Raw genomic sequence first — 21,357 nt, 5'->3', positions numbered from 1 at the left:
GTTGAATAGGTCATGTTGACCAATGGACGAAAGCTTTGAAAGTGATCGATACAGTTCCCACTGGTGAAAGCAGAGGAAGAAGAAGACCTACACTCCGTTGGAAAGATCAGGAGGAGAAATACCTGGTTGCCCTTGGTATCACCAATTGACGCCAAACAGCGAATAGGAAAACAAATGATGCTGTTGTTAACTGGGCTAAAATCACGTAAGCGGTATCTACGCCTGTAAAGAAAGAGATGATGAAGATTCTTCTGGATTCTTTGGAGATTGGTTTTTGTTGTTACAACATCAATACATTGATGAATTCACATAACAACTATCTTTCCCTATTTTATATTTGAGAAATGAAGTTCTAGAACTGAAGACGATCTATCTAACCGCTTTATAAATATCACCATAGTTAATGAAATTTTTAAAATACTTACTTCGAGTACGCATTAAACAAGCAGACTCTTTTTGGAATCAGTCTCCAACCGAACCTTCTTCGTAACTAAAGATAAATAAATTCTTTGAAATTCCATTAGCAATGTAGACAAATCAGAGCAACACTATTTTAAAAATCTCATATTTTCCATTTTCCTTTTTCTTGTTTTCCATTTCCAATTAAGTAAATGCGTGTGTTTGCAAAGCAATTTGTGCTCCGCATGCTTGCGCGCTGCGGCCTCAGTGGCGAGGGAAAATATTATTTTCTATAATTCATGTGATACGATTTGCTCCACGCGGGCGGGAGGGAGCGCATATTGATTACTCCGAGGACTAATATACACACTTATTAGGCATGTAGAATATGGTTGTGCAAATGTGTGCACTTGTAAATGGCAAATGTCGAGCAGGGAAATTGAGTAGCGGTATAAATTTATTGCATAACATTAAAAAGTTCACAAACACACCTACACATATACTATACTTAAAGGCAACGCAAAGCAACGGCAGTGCAGAGGATGCAATTCCCAACGGAAAGATGGCAGAATTGCGAATGAGTTTGCATAAAAGCGCCGGGAGGGGTTGGAAGGTGGGATTGCAATGAAAACAACAAAATGGCAAGATGCAAAATGACCAACTGACGGAGAGAACATTGGCAACAACAAGTGACATTGCTCTATTTTGTGGACATTTTGTAATTCTCAAGAAGCTTTCTTCGGCGACTATTTTCATTACTAAATGTGCGACGGTGGCGACGGAATTGTCACAGTGAGTGCAGGGTAGCAGAGGCGTTTGCAGAGTAAGCTGGAGCAAGGAAAGTGCAAGTCAGTATTCTATAGCATGTTCTCGCCTAAGTGCTGAGGTGTGTCGGTTTTGGAGGGTACACTAAATGCATTATTATTATGGGGAAGAGCACGACGAGAAAGTTTTCGTTTCATTGTATACTCGCTGCGTTCGATTTGCCACTCGTACCTCCTTATCCACTTTCTCAGCGATTGTGTATCTTCTCACCTGTCCGACGTGCTCCTTCATACCCAGCCAATTCTTGTAGCTCATGGCGATGCCACTATTGCGCCATTTGTCATAGTTGGCACGCTTCTCCGGATCGCAAAGCGTCTCCTTGGCCTCCTGCAAGTACATAAATAAGGTTTGTTATTATTATCAAAAGGAAATTAGAAACATTTCCGGGGAATGGCGGATTTTTATAAAATAAAATAAAATAAAATAAACTTAACTTGAATTAAATTAAATTAAATAACATAAAAAATAAAAATAAAATAAAATAAAATAAAATAAAATAAAATAAAATAAAATAAAATAAAATAAAATAAAATAAAATAAAATAAAATAAAATAAAATAAAATAAAATAAAATAAAATAAAATAAAATAAAATAAAATAAAATAAAATAAAATAAAATAAAATAAAATAAAATAAATTTTGTTTATTTTATAATAACTCTTCGATGTAATCTTTTTACAGTTCATGTATTTTTTTATGATAACTCATTGTTCAAATTCTTTTCATTTATTACCAGGATAGTTATTTTGTATTCCAAACCTAATTAATTTCGTTGTGGCGATGATTTTATGTCACGAAATACCCGCACGTTCTTCTATCTATAATACATATGGCCACATCAAACCACAAAACCATTTTATTGCACGCATCAATAAAAGCAAAAGTAATTAATTAACCGTTATTTTAGCAAGAATATATTATGACTTTTCCATAATATGTTTTATATTATTTGTAATTAATTAATCAATTCGGATAATATTTATTTATTGAATTATTTAGTTTTATTAGAACCATGAGTTGACGTACCATACATCATATACATACACCCATATCATCATAATAAAAATTTCAGCTTCACTGCAAAAACGATGAGCAAAGGAATTCATAGAATTTTGTATGGAATCTGCTATGAGCTCGCTTCAGTGTATGTTTCTGCATTTTTCAAATATTCAACATCATCAATATCAACCACAACAGTTGCTGGAACAACAACAACCACATTAAATTCAGCCAAAGCGCTCACATACAGCTATTTAAAAGTAAACCCCAAAGTATGTGATATTTGTGTTAATTATTGCTTTTGTGTTCATGTGCATTCACTTCCGACGAAAGCGGGTGAGGCGGGGAGTGGAGGAAATCATATGAAAGCCATATCATACGGAAATTCAACGAAAGTGTGGGCGAAAAATAGAAAATAGAAGCTAAATTGGAGTAGAAACTAAAGCGAAATGAATGGAAATTCCATTTCACGTGAGCAAATGGAGCAAAGTTTCTGTGTATATTCACACACACACACACATACATGCATGTAGGGGTGTAGACACACTCTTTTTCCAGCGCTGACCTAAATATTCAGTGGGAAAGCGCTAATCGATTATTGCCTGCTGCTGTCAACAGCAAATGGCAACTCCCAGCGCCAAGCGCCCAAGTACAACCAGGTACACGAGTGTGTGTAACGGTATAACACGTTCTCGTCGATAATAAAGGTGGACCAACAATGGCAAGTGTTTTTGTGCCGCAGCGTGTCTATACTCGTACAGGTGTTTCTATATGTTCATGATCGGTGTGTGTGCCACTCGTGTTTGAGGTAGCGAGTAACTGTCATATCCTGACAGCGACAAATGTGTGGGCGGGTGCTGCGGCCGAAATTCGTCCACATGCTTTGGGTGCTGCTAAAAATATATCATTTTAGACGGTAAAAAAATAGAAGGCAAAGCAATTTACGCTTGATTGTCTTTTGCGAGGGAGAGGAGGATAATCTCACACCCCCACCGTTGTGTTGCAAAATAAACTCCATGCGCTGTAAATTATTGGGTGTTTCTATTATTTTTAATTTTGTTAAATTCTACAAATGACTCACCTCAAGCTATATAGTGAGGTCAAGTCAGATTATTATATTCGCAGCTTCTCTTACGAAAGGTGCTTAGATCTGCTCTACATACAATGAAGACTATCTGTTTTTATGTGTATAGAACCCGTAACCGCAGAATAGATTTTGTTCAAATTTCAACTCCACTTTATGAATTCCGAAAGTCTTAAGCCCGCTAGATGGCGGTACATTTTGAGAACAGTTGTGTTTTAACCTCAACTAACTCTTCATTTGTCCAACTATTTTTGTTTTAGTAAGCACATACTTTAACTTGACATAAATTAGCGGTATACATCCACCTAACGGTATTTTTTCTATGCTCATTCCATGCAAGTATATATCTAAAGGCTCCTCAAATAAATTAAAGTCAATACTTTGTATTTTTTCAGCTCGGTTCAGCACGCGTGTGACGCTCGATTTATTTGTTGGCAGTCCAATATTCACCTCACTACAGCACACTCACACCACCACACCCCACCCCACCCAGCAATAAAATTCGTAAAGCTTTCACATTAGTCGGTTGCTCCGCCTGAGTGCTAAGTGTTTTAGCGGCTGAGTGGTCAGTAATGTGGTTCGTATTTGTCTTCTGCATACATACTTTCACACACACTTTCCTCCCTCCTTCTCCTTTACCCTATCTATCATTGGCGCTGTGTTATTCCAGCAGCACACATATTTGTACTGACAACTTGACTACTCTTTGACGGCTATTGTTCCTCATTGTTGTATGCTTTTCAACCACTTTACAACAATTGTTATAGTTGTTATTGTTGTTGCTGTCGGCAATAAATGTTGTATGTGCTTGTAGGCCCAACATTTGTTATTCAAAACGTGGGCGCATATGTGTGCGTGTGTGCGTCTCTAATCCCACTTCAATTGCCGCCTGTTGAATACATTATTACACGTGATCAACATACACGTACACACACACATACACCCAAGTGTGTGTATCAGCGCCTACAAGTATGCATGTAAAGCCGTCATCAACCCGACAGACTGACGTTGGCTTGTTGATTTTGTAATCGAATGTTATTGCTTTCACTGCTACATATTACACATTGAATATGGTAAAAGTGTAGCGCTTTCGTGTAAACAGCTGAAGGAAACTTAGCTGCGCAATATACTTTAAATAAATAAATAAATAAATAAATAAATAATTGAAAGCGAAAGTTATTGGAAGTAATTTGTAAAATACTTCGTGCACACTAAACTGTAGTAAATAAAACATTTTAGCTGTAAATATATTCTAGCAACATGTTGCACAGAATAGTTTTGTTGATAACCTGTTTTGGTCGAAATCGGCTGACAACAACACCTACTTCTCATATAATAAAATTTTGAATTCCATCTGAATTGTATATTTTCCAATATATAATTCACGATACTGTAACTTTCAGTAATATCGCCCTTGGAGACCTATATGCATATGAATACATTTTTAACGGAAATATCGGTAAATTTCTCAGATATTCTATAGAAATTTAGAGGGAGTTTTTTTTCTTGACTGGCGTAGACACCGCTTACGCGGTTATAGCCGAAGGGAGTCTTTATCTGCTAATTATATGCCTCTGTGCCAAAAATGGGTTAAATCGAGAAATAACTTCCCCTAGCTCCTATATACACACTATTAGAGTTTCCAAACATATGGCGACCTTTATACCTTATACGTATATCGCTTAATATGTGAGATATCTTAAGATAAATTAAGTGAGTATATAGTCTTGGATATATACTACGTTTATGCCTTTAAGCATAAACGACAAATACTCTACTCGCTGTAAATTCTGAATTGAATTCAATTGAAGGCTGCCACGTATTATAAATATGTCCGTATTTTCCAGATATAAGGAGTATGCGGCATAAATCGGTTGAGAAGTGCTCGGGCAGAAATGCACGAGCAAAACCGACCACTGACTGTCCCAAAAAAAAACGGTTTTTCTACACTCGTCGAAGTTTGTGAAAAAAACCGGTTTTCGCTACACCATCCGACTACCCACAGTGCCACGGGTGGGCCACAAAAAAACCGGTGCCAAAAAGTAACCAATAACCGGTTACTGTAGTACTACACAGTACCAGGCGTTTGCCGCAAAAATTCGGTAGTCCAATTAATAATATACACCGGCACAAAAAATCAGCTGATTTGACGTTCAACTTAACTCTAATTCCGTTCATGCATCCGAGTTAACTCGTCTACATACGTAAAGAAAATGTGTACATATATTCTATGCGAGTAGATCATTTAACTCGTGGTGAAAAAGTGTTTATGCATGTGGGTTGAACTTACCCGTGTATAATATAACCGAGTAGAAATGAAGCATAAACGTAGTAATAGTGTTCGTTGGTGGTGAAAATGAGTGAAATCGGTTTAGGAATTATCTCAGCTTTCATATACTATATATGATGATTTTCCTTATTCAAGTGGACTTTATGCCGAATATGTAGGTCAAATTGGACGTAATCTTAATAAAACTATATCAATAAATTGCGAGAGTATAAAATGTTGGGTTACACCCAAGCTTATCCTTTCTTTTCTTATTTATGTTTCTGATTTTGGGTGATTTCTTTACCCAAAAAAAAAAAAAAATTGATTGCTTAGCTATGAGCAGATTCTTTTAGATGTTTTATCATAGAATTTTAATGGTATCCAATTGACTATTGACTGTAAACTGTTACAATATGTCTCTGTCTCAGTTCAAATCAATTGAAACATAAAGCAAAACAGTTATTTTCGGTCGGAAATTCATAAGAATTCGAAATCTCTTCAATATTCAATTTTGGAAATTTTATTCACAGTTTTGATGTAAATTAAAAATATTAATATTCATGGAAAATAATATATGACAATGAAATCTTAAATTATTATTGTCCATTTTCAATTTTAATAAGACAGCTCTGATTGCCCTTATAGTTGTAAAAATATGCAAATTAACTTGAAGCAGAGTAAAGGATTATTGCGAGAGCAGATGACTTGAGCATAATTCTGATGAAATCAAGCAGCGCATTTTGAATTATTGAATTTGTGTCTGTGACAACACCGTAGGGAGTTCAAAATATAAGACGTCTTTTCTATTTAAATTCAAATGAATTTTGAACATTACTTTTGTTGCTGCATAACACCAATACATGTGCGTACATAGATGTACATATCTACAAATATTAGTAACAGTGAAGGCCACACTACGCAATCCGATTACTTGCAAGGCTGCCAGAGTGGCTCAAATATAACATAAAACTCGAATAAAAATAGAAAAGTTAATTACAGCAGCAGCAAATAGAACGCAATTTCACAACCACAAGTGCATGCCTAAATATTTACGCAGATATGGGGCGGGCAATAACATGTTGCATGTGGACAACAACAACAACACACATGACCTCAGAGTAACAATTAATTAGTGAACGACAACAACTGGCTTGCAACAAGTCTACAGAGTATTGTCGTTCTGGCTTGTTAGGGGTTGTAGGGGAGTTGTGTTTGTGTGTGTTGCCTTTGCTTTTTTTGTAACGGAACTTTTGCCCATTTTATGTGCACCGGAAACCACTAACTTTCGCATCACTGCGCACGCAAATTTGTGAGTTCAACCGCAAACATTGCCGCTTTTTTTGTTGTTGTCCGAAAATAGTTATTCGGAGCTACGCAATGAGCTGCAACTAAGGCAGATGATGCTGCTGTGGTGGGAGAGCATAAATGTTGGATGTGTATGTATGTAAGTGGAGTGGCGTGTGCTTTCGTTGATGTAGTGGGTGTTGTTTAGCAGATGAAAATAGAAAATTATCTGTGTAGATATCGAGTATACTCCAGTATCCTTCGAAAATATTTATTCCAATGAGTTTCAATATACCGCAATCGATACAAGTGGTAACAAGAAATAAAATGAAATACTGACTTGTGTGAAAAAAATCTGCAGAATTTGTCGAGAAACGCAAGCTTCATAAGCCTGTCTCGATTTAGTGCTCGTTTTACTATTAATTTGAATTGTTGTTGTTATTGTATGTGAGTGAATCTTTATTCAGCTTGGTGTGCAACGCAATTTTCAGAAACTGTCCAAGGCTATGTCGGTAACCGATTTTGCCAGATAAATGCAGCCACTCACTACCGAAATGCAATTGTTGCGTATACGCAGTGGTGGGGCGTAGCCAACCAACGCACATAGCAAGCCGCAAGCCAGTCAGGCATTGTTGAGGTTTGCCAGGCAACAATAACAGCGCACAGGTGGCATGGAGTATTTTAATACACACGCAACAACAACAACAATTTTCCAGATAAGTTGAACTTTAATAAATTCGTTATTTTCCTCTTAAGCCAACAAATACATATAAATAATACCGGTTCATACAGAGCGATATGTGTGTGTTTGTGTTGTTGCATTACCTGCTGCTGATGCGATTTCTGTGAAATATGCATTTGTATAATTTTTCCCACACAATCGTATGTAGCTACCAGGATAAAATAAAGTTGGAGGCAACAAAAAAGCAGAAAGCAAGTAGCAGCTTACTTTTTAAGCGCAAACTTCACATTTGCCCTGGGAGCATTGCCACATATGTCACACACGCCCGAAGGCGTACGGCAGTGCGCCTTTCGTACTTAAGCTGCCACTCGCGTCTGTTGTGTGTTGCATATCCGTGACGCTTTGTGTAAGTTTTGCTTGGCGCTCGGGTGTTGCAATAAATAAAATAACACAATGTGGCTTAAAACACACGTTTACACGAACACACGAGTACATTAATGCATGCCATGTATGTATATATGCTATGTGTGAGTATCGCAAGTGCATTTGTGTGTCAATCAGGCTTCAGTGCTTGCTTTGTGCGAAGTTTTAAACGAGTTAGTGCCACGCCGACATCTGCTATGCCACTGCTACAGTGCTATCGCATGGCTGTCCGTCCGTCCGTCCGTCCGCTTGCGTGCAGCTGCGTGCGTGATTGATGCTCGCATATTGTTGTTGTGTTGCTGGTGAAGCTTGTAACAAGCTTTATTATTTATTTTTAGTGCATTTGAGCGATGGTGGGCAGACATGCATGGACATTGTGCGCATGGACACTCCTCGGCACCCAATGTGGGCGTTGCTATGACGTATCGGAGGTTTTAAATAAAATGACAGCATTTAAAGTGCGGCAATAAATCATTACTCTTTCAGAAATTACCAAAGAGTTTGATAAATATATTTTAAAATGTCTAAATATTTAACGAGGAGTGAAGTATGTAGTAGAGCTTTTCTATATCCAAGGAAGAAATGTTTGCACAAAAATGTTGACGATTTCATTAATAGAAAAAAGTGAATGATTTACCTTTAGGCGCTGGAACTTGGCCTCAGCATCTTTGTCGCCGTCGTTCTTATCCGGATGGTACTGAAGTGCCAATACTTTGTACTCAGCCTGGATTTGTTCAACCTGAAAGCAAAAAGATTGTATAAAAAATTATTTATTATCTTGTTTATAATAGAAACGAATTAAATTATAAACTGATTACTGAACTAAAATTATTGAAAAACTGAAAAAAAAACCATATCTTTGAAACTACTTGACCAATATCAATGAAACTTGGTTTGTAATATTTCCCTTGCATCCCAATGATATGTTGTGAAAATAAGCCAAATCGGTTCACAACCATGCCTACTTCCTATATACTAGAATTTTGAAGTCGGTCTGAATAGTTTACTTTACAATATATAAAGAAAGCACTAGTGATATAAGATATCGGAACAGAACTTTGAATTAATACTACATTTATAGTGTGGCAGCCCTCTCTAAAAATCGCCGAAATCGAACCATAGGTTTTTAAGGCCTCATATATCGAACATTAGGATCTCGGTGCTTCTAACCTAATATTAGGGTTTCCAACTTTCAGTGGACTTTATACCATATATATGACGAATATGTGGGTCAAATTGTGTATTATATAATATAAAATAAATAAATTGCGAGAGTATAAAATGTTCGGTCACAACCGTACTTTGCCCTTCCTTACTTGTTTTATTTAATTTTATTAAGATAACACTCAATTTTACCCATATTTAATATTTAGCATAAAGTCGACTAAAATAACGAAAATCACAATATTAAGTGTATGAGGGCTGGGGTAATTCCTGGACCGATTTCACTCATTTTCTAAATTATATCTAAAATTATTCCTTACTAAATTCTAATTTAGTGTATAAAGCCGACCAGACGTTTGAAAAACCTAATATTAGGTATATGGGAGCTAATGGAAGTAATATGTAAGTCGATTTCACCCCCTTTGGCACAGAGGTACGTTATTGGAAGAAAAAAATTCTCCTTGAATATTTTAAAAATTCTGAGAAATTTACTGATATTTTCGGTAAACAATTATACACAGGCACCGAGGTCCTTATGTTCGATATCTGGGACCTTAAAAAGTTAAATCCGATTTCGACAATCTTTAAATGAACAATGCCAAATATCCAATGTAGTATTTGTGAAAAGTTTTATTTCAATATGAATGAAAAATCTATGTTATATTGCTACTTTTTCATTTCTATTCAGGGTCTCAAGAAAATATTATATTATATACCAAGTTTCATTGAAATCGGTCGAGTAGTTTCTGAGATATGATTACTGACCCAAAAGGAACTGATGCCACGCCTATTTTCTATTTTTTAGACCATATTCTATTTTCTGCCATTTTTTTTATAAAATTTAGTGTTTCAGACATTTTTCTTTAGTCAGTTATCAGTAAAACCTTTGTTTGGGCGTGAGTGCGGTTGATATCTGATTTAACAAATTTCCATATTTCTTCCACGAATTGAACTACCAAAGAGTAATTAATATTTACCGAATTGCTTTCAAACACAATATTTACGCCACATGTCTAACCACATATCCGAAAACTTATTAGTACGCTTCCCAGTAAAGTTATTATATGAAAAGCCATAACATAGCAAAATGTTGTTCTGAAGCCGCTTAAGGCTAACGGAGACTGTAGAAGTCCAGTTTATTTGAGTATGTTTATATTACAGCATTTATATCCTTATTGCATTCTATCGCATGTCAGCTTTGCTTGTTAATGCTCTGGCAGTTATTAATGTTGGCTGCTGGCTATTATAACAGTATTATTCCTGACATCATTCATAGCTGATACATTTACGTTATCTATGTTGTGGCACACTATACTAATATATATATCTACATAGAGAAACATACACACACACTTAAAAGTAATGATATTCCCTATGAATTTGCCAAGAGTCTGAAGCTCACTCCACTTTGCCTAATATCCGAAGCAATTGTGTGTGAAATGGCCAAGTTAGAGCCGGCCTTTTATCAACGAGTACACCCACACCAGGTCACATGCCTACATTTTCATATGACATCAGTACGCAGCCATAAAGTGCACCATCGCTTCCAAGAATTGCACACGTGTTTGTTTCACATCCTCAGACACTTCAAGTTAGTGGCTCATGGCGCAGTTTATGATCAACTTTAAAGCCCTAAGTGCATAATTTTCGTTAAACTTCTGCTGCGGCAATCCTTTCGTGCATTGCGCCATCTGCTTGCCATTCGTCTGGCTTATAATGGGGCTGTATGAACCACTCTGTGGGCTGACCGAACAAGTGCGCCATACAAAGGTGTCAGCTGAAGCCCAGCACATAGCGGTATACACATACTAAAGTACAGAGAAACAAGAACAGCTGAGAATTGTTGTTTCATTGCGCTTCCTTTTTGCGTGGGCTTTCGTCGTTAACAGCAGCTTGGTCCTTACCTTTTCCCTGCACTCGTGGGTAATGTACAATATATTTTTATTGTTGTGGGTTGTTGTTTTCTGAAGAAATTACCAGCATTTTTGTAAAGCTCTGGCTCTGTGTGTTTCTTTGTCGTTTATTTTGCTATAACTGTTGACAGGCGCTTGGCTTGCTGCGTGCACACATTGACTTTGTATTGTTTGCTTTTGTTTTTCGTTTTTCTTTTTCTTTTGCTCCGCTGGTCTGTGTACACCTGTCTCGCCTGGATTACACCATCACGCCGCCGCACCCGCATAATTAAGTTTTGTTCCGACGATGAACCGTCTTGCAGACTACAAAGTTTAGTGACAGACACTTTGGTTGATTCTGACAGACTGTTTAATTGAATCTCGACGCATGAAATTTAATTTGACTTTTGCGCTTGTCGATATATTTGCGGAGAATAAGGATAAGGATTTGTTGGATTTGCATTCCAATTGACTGCCAATTATTGGTTCTTTAATAACATCACTGCCTCTCTGTCTCAAAAAAGGTTGACCCTTTATGTCGTAGCCTTTGTTGTTTCTGGCAGTTCGCTGGTTTATGAAAATGAAGTTCTAAATGGACACAAACAAAAAAATTCACCCACTAATCCTATAGGTAGCTTAGCTATACATAGAGTCCCTCTACCGGAGCCATTGAACTTAATAACTTAATTAATATAACAGTTAGACTATTTTAGAGAGAGAGAGAGAGAGAGAAAAAAACATTAAACATATTTTACTCGGTTATAACGAGGTCTTAAAATTTCTTCTGCTATAAATAGCATTACTCTAGAGAGAGATCAATCGAACGAGCAACTGCAAAAAAACTGGCATAATCAATGAAATAACGATAGAAAAGCAATGAAAATCACTTCAATTTGTCTTGTAATGTGTCTAAACATCTGAAGAGTCTGGTGTCATATTTTATTCTTGGAAAGGTCATGCACGACCCAGACAGCAGCCGACATTTTGATTACCTCAAAAGGGACTTTATTATCTTCTCACAGTTAACGGACAAAGCAATACAAAAATTGTACAGCTTCAGTCAAATGCCTTCACAGCCGAAGGCAAAAGATTTCCACGAATATTTTCTTTGAGTACATAAAGACTGCGACTGTTTTGATGTGTGTCTACGCCATTCTGATTCGACTGACAGCAAAACAATAAGAGCCAGGGAGTACTTGTAGTAGATAACAGAAAAATGCTCGAACTCAAGCAGTGGGAGTGCTCGTGCGCGATGTTCAGAAATGTTGCGTTGGTTTCGTGTTTACAATGCACGCCGCCTTCGCTTGTGTCTTGTGCCTTTTATGCCACTTTTGAAATATCAATAACAAGGTGTTGTGGCAGAATATGCCAGCTGGTCGTAAAAGGAAACACCTGAATATAAAATATTTTTATTGCCCTTAACTGTCCGTGTATGCCCACACACAAAGACACACTCGCTTGCAAATCGTAAATATATGACATAGGAGAATTACATGGAAGTTTCTCCCAGCTGAGTCATGGCCATGGCGGCTTTAAATTGTGTGTCATGTGAACGCTTGAGGCCACACGCCCAGTATATACTGCTTACACACACTTGCCCTATTTTTTGCTTTCTTTATTCCTTGCCTTTGCTTTTGCTGCGTGAATTCATTTTCTAGAATTTCGCTTTTTCATTTGCCAGATTTTCTGCATAAAGTTTCCACTCGAAGCATTTCGCTTGATTTTTGCTTTCATTCTGTCAGTCCCTTATTTATGTGCGTGCTTCCAATCGCTCCGCGCCGTTTTAATGGCGCTCGCTAACAAAGTTGATATCCATTTGCTCATCTCATTCAATCACTTCGACTACCACTTTCCCTCCCCCACTCCTTGGTTCCTTGATATGTGTGCGCGTGTGTTTGTGGTCTGCGGGCATACAAATGTTCGCGTATAAATTAATGAAAGTGAGCTCGTGATTTCCACGATTTACATGTGTGTTGGCGGCGTGCAAGTTGCTTCTTTAAAAATGAATGCGATTTAAATTGCAGATTCTTGTTTTGCGCATCGCTTGACATGCGCCACATTATTCATTTATATAAATTTAAAATAAAATTTGTATAATTTGCAATGGTAGATTGATGTGACATTACAATTGACGAAGTGCCCTACTATTTGTAACAGCTAGCTTCTAGGGCTGGCTTTCAGTGATAACTTTTGCTGAAATTTGTCGAGGTTAAGGCCATATAAACCTACCTTACAAGTCACATTTTCTTTTAGTATCCTATCATACACCATCAAAGTGAGTGAAATCGGATAATAAGCACGCCCACTTCCCATACAAAGGTTATGTTGACAACTACTAAAAGTGTATTAACTCACTAACGTAAAGCGTCGATGATAGAGAAAGGCTGAACTCAAAATGGAAAATGTTTTAAAAATGGAAAATGGGCATGGCATCAAAAACGATACCTATTATATACTCAACCAATTTTAATATATTATTTCCTTGAGACCCTGATGTTACGAATGGAAAGAAAAATGGCCCATATAATAATTGAAACTACACATATAACACAACTTACAATTTCATCTGATTCATTCACTTTACAATATATAAAACTAGAACCAATGAAGATATCGGGATAAAACTTGGTACAAATACTGGATTGGAGCGGTGGCATCGCTCATTTTAAAAATATTCGGACTATAACTTTTCAATACCGAATATATCGGAAATGAGGACCTCAGTGCTTATGAATAATTGTTTACTAAAAATATCGGTAAATCTCTCAGAAATTTTATAGAAATTCAGGGGGAATATTTCTCTTCGAATAAATGGCAGAAGCTCGCAAAGCCAAGGTCATTAGGAATAAATCCGAACCTATGACTTCAAGGGATCTCGTAATGTGTCTCTGTCCTAAAAATGGGCAAAATCTATATAAGGGGTTTCAAACATCCGGTGGGCTTTACACCGTATATATCGGATAATATATCTCATATATATCATTAGAATTAATTGAGTGTATAACTTCGTATAACATTTATCTCGGCTGAGAAAATAGGTGAAATCGGTTTAGGGATTTCCTTAGCCCTCATATTCTATATACATATAATAATTTTCGTTATTCTGGAGTGGACTTTATGACAAAAATATATGTGTTTAATGAAAATAAATAAAGAACTAAATCTCGAGAGCATAAAATGTTCGCTTACACCCGTTTCAATTTAAATAAGTGAAAAAGGCTAAAAGGTGTATAAGCCTCTTCAGTTTGATGTTGTTGGATAAGTCTGCTGCTGCTGCGGCTTTATAAAATTACCACATACCTTTTCCATCACTCCACAAGGGTGAGTATGTCTTTAACACAGATTTGTTAATAATACACTTTCTTCAGAGAGACGCTTTTGCTGTGACGCTGTGTAATAAGCACAAACTTTTGCACCTCAAGGCCAGTCAAGTTATTAAAGCAGAAAGCTGGGCAATTTCAGCTAAAGTAGCTGGCTTGCCTACAGCCTACGCACAACAAAATCAAAGCAGAAACCTGTAGCTGCTCATCGGTTGTTGGGTAAAAAGGATAAGAAATCTGTAACAAACTGCTGCCAACCGAGATTGAAAAGGCCGACGGTTTCTCTAGACTGCTTTGCAAGGGTAAATAATACACTGCCTCGGGTGAGGTAAGGTAAATTTCTGAATACCCTTTTAGCAGCACTGCCGGCAAAGTATGCTTTTATGTATGCGGCAAATTGAAATTGCGCTTTTATTTTAACCTTCTCATGCGAGAAGAATGCTTTGATCAGCATATTTGTCGGTGTCACGAAAACGCGTCGAACATATTTTCTTTAATCAAATGAAAAATTCAAAAGAAGCATTTCGCATTTCTTTACCTGCAATCAAGTTGAAAGCGAAGAAATGTGTAAAAGAAAAGCTTTTCGCTAGCTGTTGAAAGTATTGCGACGACACAGCATTAACCTTGGCTAATTGCATACATATTTGGCTGGGTGAGCGGGCGACCGAGCAGCCGCCGAGGCGTATGATTAATTAATGCGTAATTAAAGCAGTGCGTCCAAACCGAAGCTACTGAGTGCTGCCAGCACGACTGACTACCCGAGTGTGTGGCGAGTTGTGCAGAAGAACTTGAAAGAAACTAGCATAACGGTATAATGGTATATGCGTAAGCGGCAGAGACAGAGACAGCACATATTCATATAATATGTAGACACGTGTGTGTGTGTGTGTGGATGTGTGTTTATGCTAATTCGAATGTTTGCTTAACAAAAACCACATATCCTGCATTTGCGACCGCTACTCAAGATGATTGCAAACATTTTGTCTAACCGAATGTGCTTCAAGTAGTTTGTCGGGCATGAAAGCTTTGGGGGCGCGCCAATGTCGCAGTGGTGCATACGGTTAGATAACGGCACAAAATTAATTTAATGAGCCTACCACACATATGAGTTGTGTGTGTTGGTGTGCGTGAACAGGAAATGTGCGTTTCAAGGCGTTAAAATGCCGACTAATGCCATGCAGCAGAGCTATTTGTAAAACGCACACAAACATCTATGAAGTATAAGCTTTCCAAGGCATATGTGTTTTCGGAAATTATAATGTTCAGCTAGATTTTGAAAGTTCATTTGCTAAATATTTTATAAAATTCCGTTTACTGTTAGAAATTCAGTACATCCAAATTCTTCAAAAATCAAAAAATGCCAACACTTTCCTAAATTCTTTGTATTTTCTCCCTCTAAAACTCACTTAAATATATTTATACTATATACATATATACATATATATATATATACATAAATACATATGGATAAGTAAACAATAACTTTTGTAAATTCTATGTTAATGAATGCAACAGCGCTCATAAATATTGCGTTGAAACCTCTTCCACCCGGCCAATGAAAGCCATATGCTAATAAATAGATTCTAAAGAAAACAAATTTGAAAGCAGTAAGGAAGACGGAAGTTCATGCCGAATGAATATGAGATGCCGCTGCTTACTGTAAACACGCAGTATTGAATGTGGATATATATATATTTATACTCTCGCAACAAAGTTGCTAGAGAGTATTATAGTTTTGTTCACATAACGGTTGTTTGTAACACCCAAAACTAAACGAGTTAGATATAGGGTTATATATACCAAAGTGATCAGGGTGAAGAGTGGAGTTCAAATCCGAATGTCTGTCTGTCCGTCCGTCCGTCTGTGCAACGGATAACTTGAGTAAAAATTAAGATATCTTGATGAAACTTGGCACACTTATTTCTTGGCACCATAGGAAGGTTGCTTTCGAAAATGAGCAAAATCGGACCCTGCCACGCCCACAAAATGGCGAAAACCGAAAACACATAAAGTGCCATAACTAAGCCATAATAAGTTTTTTGTACATATCTCGAAAACCATTAGAGCTATATAAACCAAACTTTCTGCAGTCGTGTTCTTTAGCCACTCAATCAATGAAAGAAATCGGGTAATAACCACGCCCACCTCCCATACAAAGGTTAGGTTGAAAATTACTAAAAGTGGGTTAACTCACTAACGAAAAACGTCAGAAACACTAAATTTCACATAAGAAATGGCAGATGGAAGCTGCACACGGATTTTTTACAAAATGGAAAATGGGCGTGGCATCGCCCACTTATGGGTCAAAAACCATATCTCAGGAACTACTCGACCGACTCGATGAAACTTGGTTTGTAATAGTTTCCTTACATTCCAATGATATGTTGTGAAAAAAGGTCAAATCGCTTCACAAGAACGCCTACTTCCTATAGAGCAGAACTTTGAAGTCGATCTGAATCCTTTACTTTACAATATATAAAGTAAGCCTAGTGAAGATATCGATGCAGAACTTTGCACAAATACTACGTTTATAGTGTGGCAACCTCATTCTAAAAATCGCTGAAATCGGACCATATGTTTTTAAGGCCCCATATATCGAACACGAGGACCTCGGGGCATCTAACCTAATATTATGGGTTCCAACTTTCAATGGATTTTATGCAATATTTATGACGAATATGTGGGTCAAATTGTATTATATAATATAAATAATCTGGGACTTTATAAATACTACCAGCGTCGAAACATTGATGCCACAGCCACAAAAAAAAAATGGTTCTGACCTGGGGTGTTATGTGTACCCTATGTTTTTGGGGTCGTTGAATCCGGTTTTGACATTACCCCAAAAAAACAAACCAAGCATTTTTAAAGATTCATCGTATTCGCTAAAAACTCGCTACTCTGGGTCAATGATTACGAAATTGCCGTTAGTTTTCAAAAATTCAAAATTGCGGACCAATAGGAATTTATTTTAAAAAGCGTCCGTCGAATTGGTCGTTATTTTTAAATTGTAAATTTTTTTAGATTTATTCAAGGAATTCTGCTAAAATTAGGTGCAAAATGAAATTACTAAAGTAATAGGCTTGATAAAAGCGAATTTGATAAATGCTTTCTGCATAAGATTCTCAAAATTTTGTAGACTTCTCGCATGTGCCATAGCAAGATCTATTCGCTTGAAGATGAAAAAGCCTTACTTTTTTGATATATTCGAACATATACCCTTTACTTATTTCGACTATTTTTGAGCTTGAAACCAAATGTGAGAAACAAAAGAGGCGACTGCCCTATATGTTGACCTCACAGATGAATTTACAATAAACATAGCTGCATATCTAAATAGATGCAGAATGGATGAGAAAAATTTAATAATTCATGAAGTAGATGAGGAGTATTGTTCAAATATGTAACAACAAATTATTTGTGGCAAATGTAGATACAAATTTGAGGTGAAAAGGTACTCAGAAATATTTTGTAAAATGCAAATTGTAGAAAATTGTAGATTTTAGTTGTAGAATTTTTAGTTGTAGAATCTTGAGAACATATTCAACATACTTATTAAGTACTAGAACATAAATTACTCTTTAATTATTTGATGAATTGCGTACATAATTTCTAAATAGATCAACAGATACACTTTAAAAAGCCATTCATTGAAAACCACTCACGTCTCGGCTGCTGTTTCTACACACACATGCATTTATCGTACTTAAGACAACATGCTTTACAAAATACCTGAACGTAATATATCTATATATATCTGTATAATGGTATTTCTACTAAATTAAATTACTGCAAAGCTAAGCTTCACTATCCGTCTTCATTGCTCCCATCTAAGCGGCACTCATCCATCAATCCTTTGGCTAAACGCTGCATTAAATGCGAGCACACTCTTGGAATACTACCTTGCGCAATGTTATGCAATCGCCTTGAAAATTACATAATACAATTTAATTGGCTCAATTAGAGTGGCTCTGCACTCACATTTGCGCTCAATGAGTATCTCGAGCGTCTGCGATGCGGTGATTGCATTAGGCTCATCGCCCGTGGGAGCGGTGCGCTGTGGGGTAGCGCTGTTGATTTATCCAATAGACGCAGTCGTACGTTGGTGCATTTCAATGCAAACAGTTTACAATCAATTCACATTCAAAGTACGAGTACAATTGAAGTTGTTGCCGGTGTCGTCGTGTTTGTTGTTAGGATATTGAATGCATTAAAAACTCATTCATTTTAATTTATTCCAAGCAGATATTCCGGCTATTGATTGCATAGAATACATAGTCCATTAGAAGACAACTACGTTTTGTAATATGTATGATATTCTCGCATTTCTAACGGTAATAATCGTGTGCTGTGCGGTTTTTTGTTGAAAGTGACATCAAAAATTGCTTAAAATCTACTGATGAAGTCATGTCTTAAGAAATGTGAGTAAGTTGCATTCCTCACGGAAATGCAAAACTAACAAAAGTATTATGTTTGCTGATCAATTAGATATATGGAAAATTGATTTCAGTATTCGTTATCTCTTTTTGTTGTAGCCTCTTGAAAGCAACCCTTAGTGCTAATGGTGTGATGGATGATTGATTAGAAGTTTCACTGCTATATGAAGGTGATACTATTTTATGCTAAAGCCAAGGTTAGTTTCTCTGGCTGATACTCGGTATGAGGTTTATGCTTAAATTTCTAAAAAATAAGTTCTCTATGGAGCCAGAAAACTTCTTATGGATCGGCAAAGCACCAATCCATCACAAATATACTTGGGTTTCACTTTCGAGTTCTGAATGGTTTGTTCACCTAAAAAGTTTGAGATTCAAGGTGTTTCGGCCTTCCAAACCACTTTTACTACTATTATCCGGTTAGATTTTTAACAGTACCGGGTGAACATTGACCGAATGACCAGTTAAAATCACTAAAACAAGGGTTATCTTACTCCCGCATTGGTCGAAAATCTCGCTTAAAATCTTGCAGCTTATCTCGGGTCAGAAGGGTTGAGGGTTGATACAGCGATCGTAGATCTGAGAGAGAAACAATGGGATTGGATACAGTTGAATGTATTATGGACCTGATTATTTTGGGAAGGATCGTAGCTTTCACGAACTAACTTTTGCGGGTAGAAAAGGCTCCGATAAGTTTGGAAGAGTTTCTATTTCTAGAATATTAGAAAGTTAAACATAGCACAGGTGATTTCTAGTGATGCAATTTTTTTACGTGTTGAAGTACCATTTTTCACCGGAAATAGTATTGGGTGAAAAGCACAACCACTAAAGAGTTTACTCATTGCATTACACAATGCTGATATCATGCACCATGGTGACCTCACAGCAGTAAGCGAATGCTCAACATATTTTATAGCGTGTTTAAGACAACAAAGTAAATATATACTAATTGTATTTTCACTATCTGTATATATGTATGTCATTCTCCACACCACTTTTCATCCAGCTGACTTCGCATTTCGCTGCCTGGATCCTATGACTCTTCTCTGTTCCTTTGCATATTTCATTAATCTTTTTACCGTTTTCCTCTTTTCGCTGCTTCGCTAAGCGTGAATTTTTAAAATTCTAAAGGAAATAACTGTTACATTATTGTCGGTTGTTTTTCACTCACTCTCTCTTCCTTTCACTCTCTCTCTTCGCGCATGCATTTCGTTGTGACTGTTATAAATATCAAAGCATTAAATTCCATTAATGCCAAAGTGAGTTAACTATGCTGTAATATTATTATTAAATATTGTGGCACGCGAAAAAGAGTCCGTGGAAAATATGGAAAATATTTAAAAACTTTTATTAACGCTTTTACGCCATCTGGTTGTCGGCTGTCTGGTTGGCGCTTAATGCTTAGCAAACTTGACATAATTAAATGGTAATGCTTTTAACTGCAATATTCGTTTGATTCAATTTGCACCAAAAGTTGCCTGATTGCGCCAAGTTGCTAACGACATTATTATTGAATTTATTTTAAACTTTATGCCTGCGAAATATTGAATAATTTGTATATGAAGACGGCAGGGATCTAAGCTTGACATCAGTTTCAGGCCAAGACCCAAAATTTTGTTATTTATATTCTTCGAAGTCGAACTCGATCTGAGTGAAAAGGAAAAATATGCCACCTCTTTCATGATTTTTTCGAAAAAAGTGTCGAGTCAAGTCCTATGTGCGCCGAAACCGACTCTCACGAAGTTATAAAAGTTGAAAAGAATAACAGAAATATAAAAAATTCTACAGAAGAAAGGTGTTCGTGTTTGCAATTCAAATATTTTCCTATCATTTATGAGCTTTGCACTACATTGATATCCTTCATTGTTCTTTTATTGCCTCTTTTAACGTTTTCAAAGTATGAAGAAACCTGTTGACTTCTTCTTCCACCGTCCGCCATCTACCATTTTCATTTTTATGGTGCTCCCATCCTTGATGTTCCCCAAACTTATATATTATTAAAATCGCACTTCGAAACTAAAAAACACAAACAACAACAATAACAAATACTCTATGCAATTTGAGTGAGCCCAAAACCAACTCATGTCTGTATATGTAAAAAGATCCGCTATAATATGGACACATTTAAAACTTTCCGTAGATGCAATAACGGTAAATTCGTGAAGAAACTAGACGAAGAAAACTGAGCAGAGGAACTCAGAGGAGCTGAGTGAAGGCGGTGTCCATGTCGGCACTAAAACTTAAGCGTTTCGCTGCTTTGTATGTGTGTTTTGAGTGTGTGTGGGTGCTCTCAAATTTGAAACAATGAGTTCTATGAAATTTTTTTTTGCAGCACTCGAGTGTTGCTGGCCTTTCGCCTTCAAACTGGCAAACGACAAAATCAGCATACAAAAGTATTATAAACACTTGAGAGGACAAGCACTCCTACACACACACACACACACACACACACACACACACACGAACTTCCTTCCTTCACGACCTGAGTGCTTACATATGTATGTATGTTTGTGTATATTTACTGTTAGTGCTGCATGCAAATGGCTTGCGCTGGGGTCAGGCGAATAGCAATTTTGTGAAATTA

The 21,357-nt window shown here is 36.8% G+C and overlaps 1 protein-coding gene across 3 annotated transcripts in view; it reads right to left on the bottom strand.

Moving 5' to 3' along the window:
• Positions 1–21,357, bottom strand: part of LOC105218367 (J domain-containing protein) — a 30,983-nt gene that overhangs the window by 1,655 nt on the left and 7,971 nt on the right. For 2 of the 3 annotated variants that reach the window (XM_011193922.3, XM_011193913.3), the window contains exons 3-4: positions 8,602–8,703; positions 1,396–1,551 (exon numbers count right to left, since the gene is read on the bottom strand). In XM_011193922.3, the coding sequence (XP_011192224.1) occupies positions 1,396–1,551; positions 8,602–8,703 (258 nt within the window). The remainder of the gene's footprint in view (positions 1–1,395; positions 1,552–8,601; positions 8,704–21,357) is intronic. The other variant, XM_011193927.3, reaches the window with a different exon arrangement.

Source organism: Zeugodacus cucurbitae, chromosome 2 (genome assembly GCF_028554725.1).
Source record: "Zeugodacus cucurbitae isolate PBARC_wt_2022May chromosome 2, idZeuCucr1.2, whole genome shotgun sequence".
Lineage (NCBI taxonomy): Eukaryota > Metazoa > Arthropoda > Insecta > Diptera > Tephritidae > Zeugodacus > Zeugodacus cucurbitae.
Note: the sequence above shows the minus strand (reverse complement) of the source record. Positions and strands in the feature narration are given on the sequence as shown.